The sequence below is a fragment of the Rana temporaria genome, chromosome 11 (assembly GCF_905171775.1).
Source record: "Rana temporaria chromosome 11, aRanTem1.1, whole genome shotgun sequence".
NCBI classification, from domain to species: domain Eukaryota; kingdom Metazoa; phylum Chordata; class Amphibia; order Anura; family Ranidae; genus Rana; species Rana temporaria.
The window spans coordinates 11,633,950-11,646,704 of NC_053499.1; the positions used below are offsets into that span (position 1 = coordinate 11,633,950).

At 47.1% G+C, this 12,755-nt stretch overlaps 1 protein-coding gene across 2 annotated transcripts in view; it reads right to left on the reverse strand.

Moving 5' to 3' along the window:
* LOC120917043 (tumor necrosis factor receptor superfamily member 10B-like) overlaps positions 1–6,792 on the reverse strand; it is a 38,923-nt gene extending 32,131 nt beyond the window's left edge. Inside the window, exons 1-2 of one of the 2 annotated variants that reach the window (XM_040328039.1) lie at positions 6,482–6,792; positions 78–207 (exon numbers count right to left, since the gene is read on the reverse strand). In XM_040328039.1, coding sequence (XP_040183973.1) covers positions 78–207; positions 6,482–6,523 — 172 coding nt within the window. In that variant the 5' untranslated portion in view covers positions 6,524–6,792. The remainder of the gene's footprint in view (positions 1–77; positions 208–6,481) is intronic. The other variant, XM_040328040.1, reaches the window with a different exon arrangement.
* Between the last annotated feature and the right edge of the window lie 5,963 nt (positions 6,793–12,755).

Below are 12,755 nucleotides of genomic sequence, written 5' to 3' on the forward strand. Positions count from 1 at the left end.
ACAGATAGACAGATATACAAAGATAGATAGAATAGAGATGTAGAATTGTATTGAGTGATAATTATGGAGAGTCTTACCGGCGGGGCAGTGCATGCAGCATCGTCCATTGTGGGAATATTCATTTGGCGGACAGGGAAGGCTCCGCGCCGTCCTGTTATTGGCCGGATGTTCTGCGGGTAATTTGTTCTGGTCCATTCCTGCAGTCATCTGTGGGACCGGATAGAAAAATGGAGATCAGGTGGCAGGAAGCACAGAACACCCTCTACACAGTAAAAATATGCTTCTATAGATATGCACATATTATAATGCACCAATGTAAATAGTTAATGGGCCGCAATGAGCCCATTGCAGTTCTATGACTCATAAAATAAATTTCGGTAGTTGTGAAAATTATTTTTATTTATTTAACACCATCAATTTATACACTGTACAGCTTACACTCTCATACACACTATATTACCAAAAGTATTGGGACACCTGCCTTCACACGCACATGAACTTTAATGGCATCCCAGTCTTAGTCCGTAGGGTTCAATATTGAGTTGGCCCCGCCCTTTGCAGCTATAACAGCTTCACCTCTTCTGGGAAGGCCGACTCCCTGTAGTCCCAATGGGCAGTACATACCTGCCCCTTAGTTCCAGTGAAGGAAACTCTTAAGGCGTCAGCATACCAAGACATTTTGGACAATTTCATGCTCCCAACTTTGCGTGAACAGTTTGGGGGACGGACCCTTCCTGTTCCAACATGACTGCTCACCAGAGCACAAAGCAACCCAATCTCCTTGTGGTGTCGCCGCTAGGGTGACCACATTTCCCGGCCAGGACAAGTACTGTCAGTGAGTAAAGCGGTGATGTGGCAGCCTTTTTTGGGGGCATTAGATTGGCCCAGGGGGGGTGGCTGTGTCAGTCTCATTCTGGGACACTGTATTGTCCTGGAATGAAGGTGCCCGGGACACCTGGTCACCCTAGTCGCCGCACCTCACATGAAACCACAGTGCCCCCGTGGCAGCCGTCCCTCCTGTCCACCCCTTGTCATGGCCCTGGCTGCATTGTAAGTGTTATTCAGCAAGCCACCTAGGCTGCAAGTAAATCCAATGGTGATTTCATTTAGAAAGAAATAGTTTTAAATGTTACAAAGCATGGAGGAGGCCATTCACGCGTTTTGTAGATCTTGGCACTTCCTGGTATGTTAGACGAGTCTACCGCTACACCCAGATGCCAGAGATTCCTGTTCTATGACTCAGAGCCACCTGTCCGATGCCTGATCCGATCTTCCCTATCTACTACAACTGGCCCTGAACGATCACACCTGTGTTACTATGTATGCAATGGGGGTTATTTACTAAAGACAAATCCACTTTGCACTACAAGCAGGGCCGGCCTTAGATGTTCAGGCGCCCTGTGCGAGCTAATCCTGTGGCGTCCCCCCCATCTTCACCCCTCGCCCCCTGGTCACCTAAACATACACAAAGAGGAAAAAAATATTTGTTACAAATAATTTGTTTAAATTTAACTTTACATTACACAGCACCCTGCATCTCTGCACCACTTTACATTACACAGCACCTCACAGCTCTGCACCCCTTTACATTACACAGCACCCTGCACCCCTTTACATTACACAGCACCCTCCATCACTGGACCCCTTTTACATTACACAGCACCCTGCATCTCTGCACCCCTTTACATTACACAGCACCCTGCATCTCTGCACCCCTTTACATTACACAGCACCCTCCATCACTGGACCCCTTTACATTACACAGCACCCTGCACCACTGCACCCCTTTACATTACACAGCACCCTGCACCCCTTTACATTACACAGCACCCTCCATCACTGGACCCCTTTTACATTACACAGCACCCTGCATCTCTGCACCCCTTTACATTACACAGCACCCTGCATCTCTGCACCCCTTTACATTACACAGCACCCTCCATCACTGGACCCCTTTACATTACACAGCACCCTGCACCACTGCACCCCTTTACATTACACAGCACCCTGCACCCCTTTACATTACACAGCACCCTGCATCTCTGCACCCCTATACATTACACAGCACCCTACATCTCTGCACCCCTTTACATTACACATCAACCCTGCACCCCTTTACATTACACAGCACCCTGCACCCCTTTACATTACACAGCACCCTGCATCTCTGCACCCCTTTACATTACACAGCACCCTGCATCTCTGCACCCCTATACATTACACAGCACCCTGCATCTCTGCACCCCTTTACATTACACATCAACCCTGCACCCCTTTACATTACACAGCACCCTCCATCACTGGACCCCTTTACATTACACAGAACCCTGCAGCTCTGGACCCCATGCATGTTACACAGACCCCTCTTCAGTGTATTCACCCCTTCAATGCAGACCCCCGTTCAGTGCAGCTCCCCCTTCAGAGTAGCCCCCACCATTCAGAGTAGCCCCCCATTCAGTGTCGCCTCCCCGTTCAGTGTAGTCCCCCTTATTCAGTGTAGCCCCCCTCGTTCAGTGTAGCCCCCCTCGTTCAGTGTAGTCCCCCTCGTTCAGTGTAGCCCCCCTCGTTCAGTGTAGCCCCCCTCGTTCAGTGCAGCCCCCCTCGTTCAGTGCAGCCCCCGTTCAGTGTAGCCCCCCTCGTTCAGTGCAGCCCCCCTTCAGTGTAAACCCCTCGTTCAGTGTAGCCCCCCCGTTCAGTGCAGCCCCCCTTTAGTACCTCAGATCAGCGTGGCGGCACATGCACAGCAAGTCCCCTCCCCCTGTTTACACATAAACAGAGAGGAGGGGGAGGCAGCTTCACTCGACTGTGACTGTGTGACATCCGGGATTGCACAGACAGGCAGCCCGTGGCGGCAAGAGGAGGGGATGGTAGGTGCAGCGGTGTCACCCTGCACCCCCCAGAACACCCCCCTGCCCCTCTCCCTGCCTGTTCCAGTGTGCCGCTGCCTAAACCCGCGGTGCTGCCACAGCGGGTGTAATACAATCGCGGAGGGGGTTGCAGGCCTGACAGCCCCCCAGTGTGTGGTACCCGGGGGCGTCTCACCCCCCCTTAGTACGCTTCTGGATGGCCGCACGGCACCCCTGTTGCCTATGGCGCCCTGTGCGGCCGCACAGCTCGCACTCCCCAAAGGCCGGCCCTGACTACAAGAGCACTGCAAGTGCACCTTGAAGTGCAGTCGCTGTAGATCTGAGGGGAAGATCTGAAATGAGGGGAAGCTCTGCTGATTTTATCATCTAACAATATACAAGCTAAAATTTTGTTTTTTATTTTCCTTGCATGTCCCCCTTGGATCTACAGCAACTGCACTTCCAAGTGTACTTGTAGTGCAAAGTGGATTTGCCTTTAGTAAATAAACCCCATTGTGTTTATTTTTTAGGGTACTTTGTTTCCCACATGTAACATTTATAAAAAGGAAACAAGTTTTTTTTCTTTTACTTTTTTTTTTTTTTTTTACACAAACACTGATTATTGTAGCAAAATTTTTTTTTTTTACTTTTGCTACTTTGTTTGGCTATGGATTGGATAACAAAATATATATATATATATATATATATATATATATATATATATATATATATATATATATATATATATATATATATATATATATATAACAACATTGCCACAATATAAATATATAACTTTACATTTACATTATACATTTTATTCAATAATGTGTCCTGCTAAAAATGACACTGAGATTATGATACTGGTACACAGCATTGCATTGCAGTTATTTGCAAATTAAACAAAAGTTTTATTTTTTTATTTTTTTGCAAATTCTATTATATTGAGACAGTTTTAATTATTATTATTAATATTATTATACGGGATTTATATAGTGCCTAAACACTTCCATACCGGGCACTTATGCACCTTCCTGCCCAGGCCAATTTTCAGCTTTCAGCGCTGTCGCACTTTGAATGACAATTGCGCGGTCATGCTACACTGTACCCAAACAATTTTTTTTATAATTTTGTTCCCACAAATAGAGATTTATTGTGTTGGTATTTGATCACCTCTGCGATTTAAATTTTTTGCACAACAAATAAAAAAAGACAGAAAATTTTTAAAAAAATAAAGTTTTTTTTCCTGTTAATTTTTTTGTAAATAAGTATGTTTTGTTCTTCAATTACGGGCACTGATATGGCGGCACTGATGAGGTTGCACTGATGGGCACCGATGAGGTGGCACTGATGGGCACCGATAGGCGACACTGATGAGCACCGATAGACGACACTGATGGGCACTGATAGGCGGCGCTGGTATGCGGCACTGATTGGCACTCATAGGCTGCACTGATGGGCACTCATAGGCGGCACTGATGGGCACTCATAGGCGGCACTGATGGATACTTATGGGTGGCACTGATGGGTACTTATGGGTGGCACTTATGGGTGGCACAGATGGGCACTGATAGGTGGGCACTGCTCATGGATGGGCACTGAGAGGTGGCACTGATGGACACTGATGGGTGGCACTGATGGACACTGAGGGGTGGCACTGATGGCATTGCTGGGTCTCACTTGTTCATCTACTAATTTTTGCCAGTCAGTGCCCCTGTTGCCAGTCAGTGCCCATTTGTGGGCACTGATTGGCATCTATTGTGCTTATTTTTTTTACATGTGGATGGCCATGGGGGATGTACCTGACCATCCACATGTTGCCCCCTTCCCTGGTGGTCCAGTGTGGGCATCCGAGGGGGGGGCTGCGCTGATAAACAATCAGCGCGAGCCCCCTGTCAGGAGAGCCGCTGTCAGATGCGAGTGAGGAAGAGCCGATCAACGGCTCTTCCAGTTTACATCGTGATCAGCCGTGATTGGACACGGCTGATCACGTGGTAAGGAGCCTCTGCTGGAGGCTCTTTACCGAGATCGGAGATGCAGGGTGTCAGACTGACACCCCGCATCACCGATCGGCGCGCTGCGCGCCCCCACGGGCGCGCCGGCATGTTATCCTGCTGGACGACAATAGACGTCCAGTCAGGATAACACAACCACTTCCTGGACGTCAATTTACTATTGACCGGGCGGGAAGTGGTTAAGTTGTACTTTTTAATGTAATGCTAAAAAAACAAAAACAACGGAAAAAAAATCTTCAGAAAAATAGTTAAAGTAAAACTAAATGCAAAACTTTTTATTTAATATTTTATTTTATTTTTCACAAACACTGATCATTGTAGCAAAATGTTTTTTACATTTGCTACTTACATTTGCTACTTTGTTTGTCTACTGCCACAATATACTGTAAATATACAACTTTACATTTGAATTATACATTTTATTCTATAATTTGTCCTGTTGAAAATGACACTGAAATGATCATACTGGTACACGGCATTGCAGTTATTTGCAAATTAAATAAAAGCTTTTTTTATTTTTATTTTTGCAAATTATATTGAGACAGTGTTAATTATTATTATTATTATTTTTATACATGATTTATATAGCACCTAATTAAGTTGTACTTTTTAATGCAATGCAAAAAATAAAATAAAAGAAACAATGGGGAAAAAAGCATCAGAAAAATTATAGTTAAAGTAGAACTAAATGCAAAACTTTTTTTTTTTTTTTTGCAAATTCTATTATATTGAGACAGTTTTAATTATTATTATTATTATTATTATTATTATTATTATTATTATTATTATTATTATTATTATTATTATTATTATTATACAGGATTTATATATTGCCTAATTCAGTTGTACTTTTTAATGCAATGCTAAAAAAAATGGAAAAAAAAACATCAGAGAAATAATAGTTAAATTAGAACTAAATGCAAAACGTTTTTATTTATTTATTAATTTTATTTTACACAAACACTGATCATGGGAGCAAAATGTTTTTTACATTTGCCAAGACAATATTGCCACAATATTTTTTTTTTGCAAATTCTATTATATTGAGCCAGTTTTAATTATTGTTATTATTATTATTATTATTATTATTATTATTATTATTATTATTATTATTATTATTATTATTACAGGCATTATAAAGCACATAATTAAGTTGTACTTTTTAATGCAATGCTAAAAAAACAAAAACAAAAACGTAAAAAAATACATTTTGAGAAAAATAATAGTTAAAGTAGAACTAAAAACGTTTCTATTTATTTTTTTATTTTATTTTGCACAAACACTGATAATTGTAGCAAAATGTTTTTTTACATTTGATACTTTGTCTTTGAATTGCATAAAAAAATAAAAAAAAATAAAAAATTTGTAAGACAATATTGCCACAATATACTGTAATTATAAAGCTGTATCTTATCAATGACAATTATTATTATTATTATTATTATTATTATTATTATTAATGACAATGTTATTGCTGAATAAACAGGCCCATAGCGGAAATGTAAAAGTCACTGTCGTGGTCCATAGAGGGGGGTACAGGTGTGAGAACTGAAAGGGTTAAGTGACGTCTACAATGTTTCAGATATGCGATACATTTGAATACATTTTGTTGTCACTTACCACTGCGGACAATCCTAAAAAGCTGAGCGACCAGAGAACCATCCTGAGATTCCTTCTTTCACCAACATTACCTGGGAATGTCGGGTCGCGTAGAAAAGCAGAATTCCGGGGAAAGTCCGGCAAGGAGATCAGACCGCCCCGGAAGGCAACAATTGTCAGGTCTCACACCTCTTCCTGACACGGGACGGTCTAAGGAGCCTTCCTGTAACTTGACTTAATTCATTGAATGCTTCCTATGCGCTAATCTGTCCTTTACTGCCCCCTATCAGTAGAAATGGGATCTGTCGCTGCGACCAACAATATCTGTACTAACAATGGGCCAGATTCAGAAAGGAGATACGACGGCGTATCTCCGGATACGCCGTCGTATCTCTGAGTGTGCGTGGTCGTAACTATGCGCCTGATTCATAGAATCAGTTACGCATAGATTTCCCTAAGATCCGACCGGCGTAAGTGTCTTACACCGTCGTATCTTAGGCTGCATATTTACGCTGGCCGCTAGGTGGCGCTTCCGTATAGTCACACAATGAATATGCTAATTAGGTAGATACGCCGATTCAGAAACGTACGTCCGTCCGGCGCATTTTTTTACGTAGTTTACGTTAGGCTTTTTTCGGCGTAAAGTTACCCCTGCTATATGAGGCGTAGCCAATGTTAAGTATGGACGTCGTTCCCGCGTCGAGTTTTGAACATTTTACGTCGTTTGCGTAAGTCGTTCGCCAATAGGGCTGTACGCATAGGCGTGCGCACAGGGTGTGCCAGGTGTGCCTGGGCACACCCTAATCACTCCATATGCATTAGCATTATCCAGGGACATCACCAGGTGGGTGGTTACGGGTGCCAGTGGCCAGTGTAAATGCCTACATTATATTAAAGGCTAGGTTCAACAGTAGGAACACGTTACGCCTGTATTTAGGGCGTAACCTAACATGCTCCCAATCCACTGTCTCCCACCACCAGAGCCTCCTTTCTGTGGCAGCAGGTGGGGTTCATGTGTGTTTGAGATTTGGGGTGCACACCCTAATGCAATAGGCTGCGCACACCTATGGCTGTACGTAAGTTACGTTCACGTCTAAAGCAATGACGACTTGCGGCGTAATTTTTAAGCATGCGCACTGGGATTTTTTCACGAACGGCGCATGCCACTGTGGGGTCACAGTGATTTTACATAAAACACGCCCACATCATCCCCATTTGAATTAGGCGGGCTTACGCCGACACACATACATTACGCTTGCCGTAACTAAGGGCGCAAATTCTTTCTGCATACGGAACTTGCGCCCTAAGTTACGGCGGCGTACCGTATCTGAGATACGTTACGCCGCGCCGACAGATACTGCAATGTATCTGAATCCGGCCCAGTGACTTGGATGTGACCCAGCACACACACTATAACACACATGGCGCCCTCCATCCCTAAATTCGTTTACAGAAAAGGAGAGCGAGGAGTTTTGTTTTACACACATTCCCCGTGTAGTCCCCTTGTGGGAACACATAGATATTTTGCTACACTATCTTTACACTTTTTAATTAATCAATTTTTGACACATTTGTTCTATAAACACTATGCACTCCTCATGCACACAACCTGTCCATGTACATTGCAATAGGGTTGATTTACTAAAGACAAATACACTGCAAGATTGTAAGCTCTTCTTACACCAATGTCTGGCCCCCCTAAAGCATGAAGGGCAGTAAACTGGCCAATGGCGGCTGGTGCTCAATTTTTTTTGGGGGTGTGCAATTGAAAAAAAAAAAAAAAAAAAATGTAAGCCTCACTGTGCCCATCAAATGCAGCCACTGTGCACCACTATGCCATGCCATCAAACACAGTCACTGTGCCATCAATTGTCACCACTGTGCCATGCCATCAAATGCAGTCACTATGCCATCAATTCGCATCACTGTGTAATGCCATCAAACGCAGCCACTGTGCCATCAATTATCACCACTGTGCCATGCCATCAAATGCAGTCACTATGCAAACCAATTCGCACCACTGTGCCATGCCATCAAACGCAGTCACTGTGCCATGCCATCAAACGCAGCCACTGTGCCATGCCATCAAACGCAGTCACTGTGCCATGCCATCAAACGCAGTCACTGTGCCATGCCATAAAACACAGTCACTGTGCCATCAATTGTCACCACTGTTCCATGCCATCAAACGCAGTCACTGTGCCCCTCAATTGTCGTCACTGTGCCGATTGTCACCACTGTGCCCTTTAATTGTCGCCACTGTGCCCATTGTTGCCACTGTGCATGTCACTGTGCCCTTTAATTGTTGCCACTGTGCCCATTGTCACCACTGTGCCCATTGATGCCACTGTGCCCTTTGTCGCCTCTGTGCCCATTGTCGCCGCTGTGCCCTGTAAAATGCACTTACCTTACTCCTTCCACGTCCCTCGATGCCTTCTCCCGCCTTGGTGACGCTTCAGCCAATCAGGTTACCGATAACCAGAATCTGTGAACCTGATTGGCTGAGACGGCCGTCAGTCTTATCCAAGGGACGCACCCCCCGTACGTTCCGAGGATAAGACATCCGGGAGCCGAGGGCTGTACTCGGAAAGCCTATCAGAGCCGCTGGCTCTGATAGGCACTTCCGCACAGCCAACCAGCTGCCGTTATTCAGGTGGTCGGCGCTCAAGTTCCGGCCATCTCTGAATAGACCAGCGGCAGCTGGCAACAATAACATACATTCATGCAATGCATGAATGTATGTTATTAGACTCAGTGGCGGGCGAGAGCCAGAGGGGGCGGCGCTCCAGCGCCCTCTATGGACGAACCGCCACTGAAACTGGCCCTTTGTTTAGAAAGTTTGTAGACCCCTGGCATAAACAATGAGTGAATGGGCCCTAATAAAGCTGTGATTTTTTTTCCTGCCCATGTGCATGATACCTTACAGTAAGTCACAAGTCAGGTCAGCAGTCCTAAAATAGGGTTCTGGAAATGCAGCCAAGCCGGTCAGGAGAGCCGCGCGTCTTTCACAATAAAGCGTATTAGTCATCCATCATATCACGGGTTGTGACCTTCTGATATAATGTATACGGGGCCATGTACAGCAATGAATCAGAGCTCAGCCACTGCGGGGTTAAATGACTGGAACAGATACCTTACTATTGATAAGAATTACATTGTATTTGTAATGAGAAAATCTCAGAGGAACCTCCGAAACACCAGAGATGTGATTAATAAAGTTTCACTTTCATTCACAGATGATACATATCGCTACATGGGGGGTTGTGTTATGTAGCAATATTAAACCCAAAAGAAAACATTTACTATATTGCAGATTACTGTTTTTCTTTCTTCTATTTTCATCTGGTGATCCAGTCAGCAAGTCTGTTGTTTTTCAAAAGCTTAAGCTCTCCAGCAGAATGTATTAATTCATATGGATGAGTGTAATAAATATAATACCATTACTAATATTATTAATACAAATTCATTTCATTAGAGTATCTCTTTAATGTTGCCTCTTTAATGCTGTCCTTGTGCCCACCTCGTCCGCCTCCTCCTCTCCCCAGCTCTCCTCGGGCCCACCTCCTCCTCCTCTTCTGCCTTCACAGCTGTCCTCATGTCCACCTCCTCTGCCTCTCCAGCTATCCTCTTGCCTGCTTCCTCCTCCTCCCCAGCTATCCTCAGGCCCACCTCCTCCTCTTCTGCTTCCCCAGCTGTCCTCATGCCTGGCTCCTCCGCCTCCCCAGCTGTCCTTGTGTCCGCCTCCTCCGCTGTTCTCGTGCCCCGCCTCCTCTGCTTCCTCTGCCTTCCCAGTTGTTCTCGTGCCCGCCTCCACTTCCCCAGCTGTCCTCGTGACAGCCTCCCCCTCCCCAGCGGTCCTCGTGCCCGCCTCTTCCGCCTTCACAGCTGTCCTAGTGCCCGCCTTCCCCACCTCCCCAGCTGTCCTCATGCCCACCTCCCCAGATGTCCTTGTGCCCGCCTCCTCTGCCTCCCAAGAAGCCCTCCAACCCGCCTCTTCCGCCCCCATAGCTGTCCTCGTGCCCACCTCCCCAGCTGTCCTCGTGCCCGCCTCCTCCGCCTCCATAGCTGTCCTCATGCCAGCCTCCTCCACCTCCCCAGCTGTCCTTGTGCCACTTCCTCTTCCTCCGGCTTCCCAGCTGTCCCCGTGCCCACCTCCTATGCCTCCCCAGCTGTCCTATTGCCTACCCCTTCCCCAGCTGTCCTTGTGCCTGCCTCCTCCACCTCCCTAGCTGTCCTCATGCCCAACTCCTCGGCCCCCCCAGCTATCATCGTGTCTGCCACCTCTGCCTCCCCAGCTGTCCTCGTGTCCACCCCCTCTGCCTCCCCAGCTGTCCTATTGCCTGCCTCCTCACCCTCCCTAGCTGTCCTTGTGTCCGCCTCCTCTGCATCCTCTGCCTCCCCAGCTGTCCTCGTGTCTGCCTCCTTCACCCCCCAGTGGTCCTCGTGTCTGCCTCCTTCACCTCCCCAGCGGTCCTCCTGTCTGCCTCCTTCACCTCCCCAGCGGTCCTCGTGTCTGCCTCCTTCACCTCCCCAGCGGTCCTCGTGTCTGCCTCCTTCACCTCCCCAGCGGTCCTCGTGTCTGCCTCCTTCACCTCCCCAGCGGTCCTCGTGTCTGCCTCCTTCACCTCCCCAGCAGTCCTCGTGTCTGCCTCCTTCACCTCCCCAGCGGTCCTCGTGTCTGCCTCCTTCACCTCCCCAATGGTCCTCGTGTCTGCCTCCTTCACCTCCCCAGCGGTCCTCGTGTCTGCCTCCTTCACCTCCCCAGCGGTCTCCGTGTCTGCCTCCTTCACCTCCCCAGCGGTCCTCTGTCTGCCTCCTTCACCCCCCCAGCGGTCCTCGTGTCTGCCTCCTTCACCTCCCCAGCGGTCCTCGTGTCTGCCTCCTTCACCTCCCCAGCTGTCATTGTGTCTGCCTCCTTCACCTCCCCAGCTGTCCTCGTGTCTGCCTCCTTCACCCCCCCAGCGGTCCTTGTGTCTGCCTCCTTCACCTCCCCAGCTGTCATTGTGTCTGCCTCCTTCACCTCCCCAGCGGTCCTCGTGTTTGCCTCCTTCACCTCCCCAGCGGTCCTCTTGTCTGCCTCCTTCACCTCCCCAGCGGTCCTCGTGTTTGCCTCCTTCACCTCCCCAGCGGTCCTCGTGTCTGCCTCCTTCACCTCCCCAGCGGTCCTCGTTCCCTCGCCGAGCGTAGTGCGCATGCTCCGTCGGGAAACTTTCCCGACGTGCATTGCGGTAAATGACGTCGCAAGCACGTCATTTTCTTCAAATTGAACGTGAATGGCGTCCAGCGCCATTCACGATTCACTTACGCAAACTACGTAAATTTCAAATTTCGCGACGCAGGAACGACGGGTATACTTTAGCATTGGCTGCCCCTGCTATAGAAGGGGCAGCCTTACGCAAAAAACCGACGGACGCAAACGACATAAACTGCGTACGCAGGGCTCGCGTAACGTTGTGAATCGGCGTTAGTATGCAATTTGCATACTATACGCTGACCACAACGGGAACGCCACCTAGCGGCCAACGTAAGAATGCAGCCTAAGATATGAGGGCATAAGAGCCTTATGCCACGCATATCTTAGGCTGCAGTCGGCGTAACGAGCTCTCTGAATCAGGAGAAGTCGTTACGCCGGGGCAAGTAAGCAATTGCGCTGCGTAACTATGGCGCAATTTCTCTGGGCCAAAGTGTTTTTGGACGTTTGTCCTTTCTACCCCCACTGGGTGTAAGGATCCTGGTAAAGGGACGCCAGGGCTGGGCTAGAATAGGTTAAAAAATAAATAATTCCCTAGAGATACACTTTAATTTGGGTTTCCCTTGTATACAAATAACATGTGCTTCCTATAAATGGTGACCACATCCCTTCCTTCTACTGAATCCCACACTAGCGGAGATGTGATTCCTGTGCGCAGTGTGACAGGTGACACCCCCCCCCCCCCCCCCGTGACATAACTGGATGAGTGATAAGGATTGTTATTATGATATAGAGAACTCCTGATTATCTTGGCTCCGGTAACGGTTCTAATAGGAAAATTACTTTTACAGTAACACAGAGCAGATAGTGATTGGGAAAGGGGGTGGGGAGTATGCATTTTTTTTTTGTATATGTCAGGACAGAAAAAAAATACACTGGGGTAGATTCAGAAAACAATTACGCCTGCGTATCCATAGATGGGGCAGATTCAGATAGATTATCGGATCTTTAGATCCGCGTAATCTATCTGTTTTTCGATCCGCCGGTCCAATTTTGCGAGGCTAGTGCATGATTCACCAAGCACTTACCTCGAAAATTGCATCG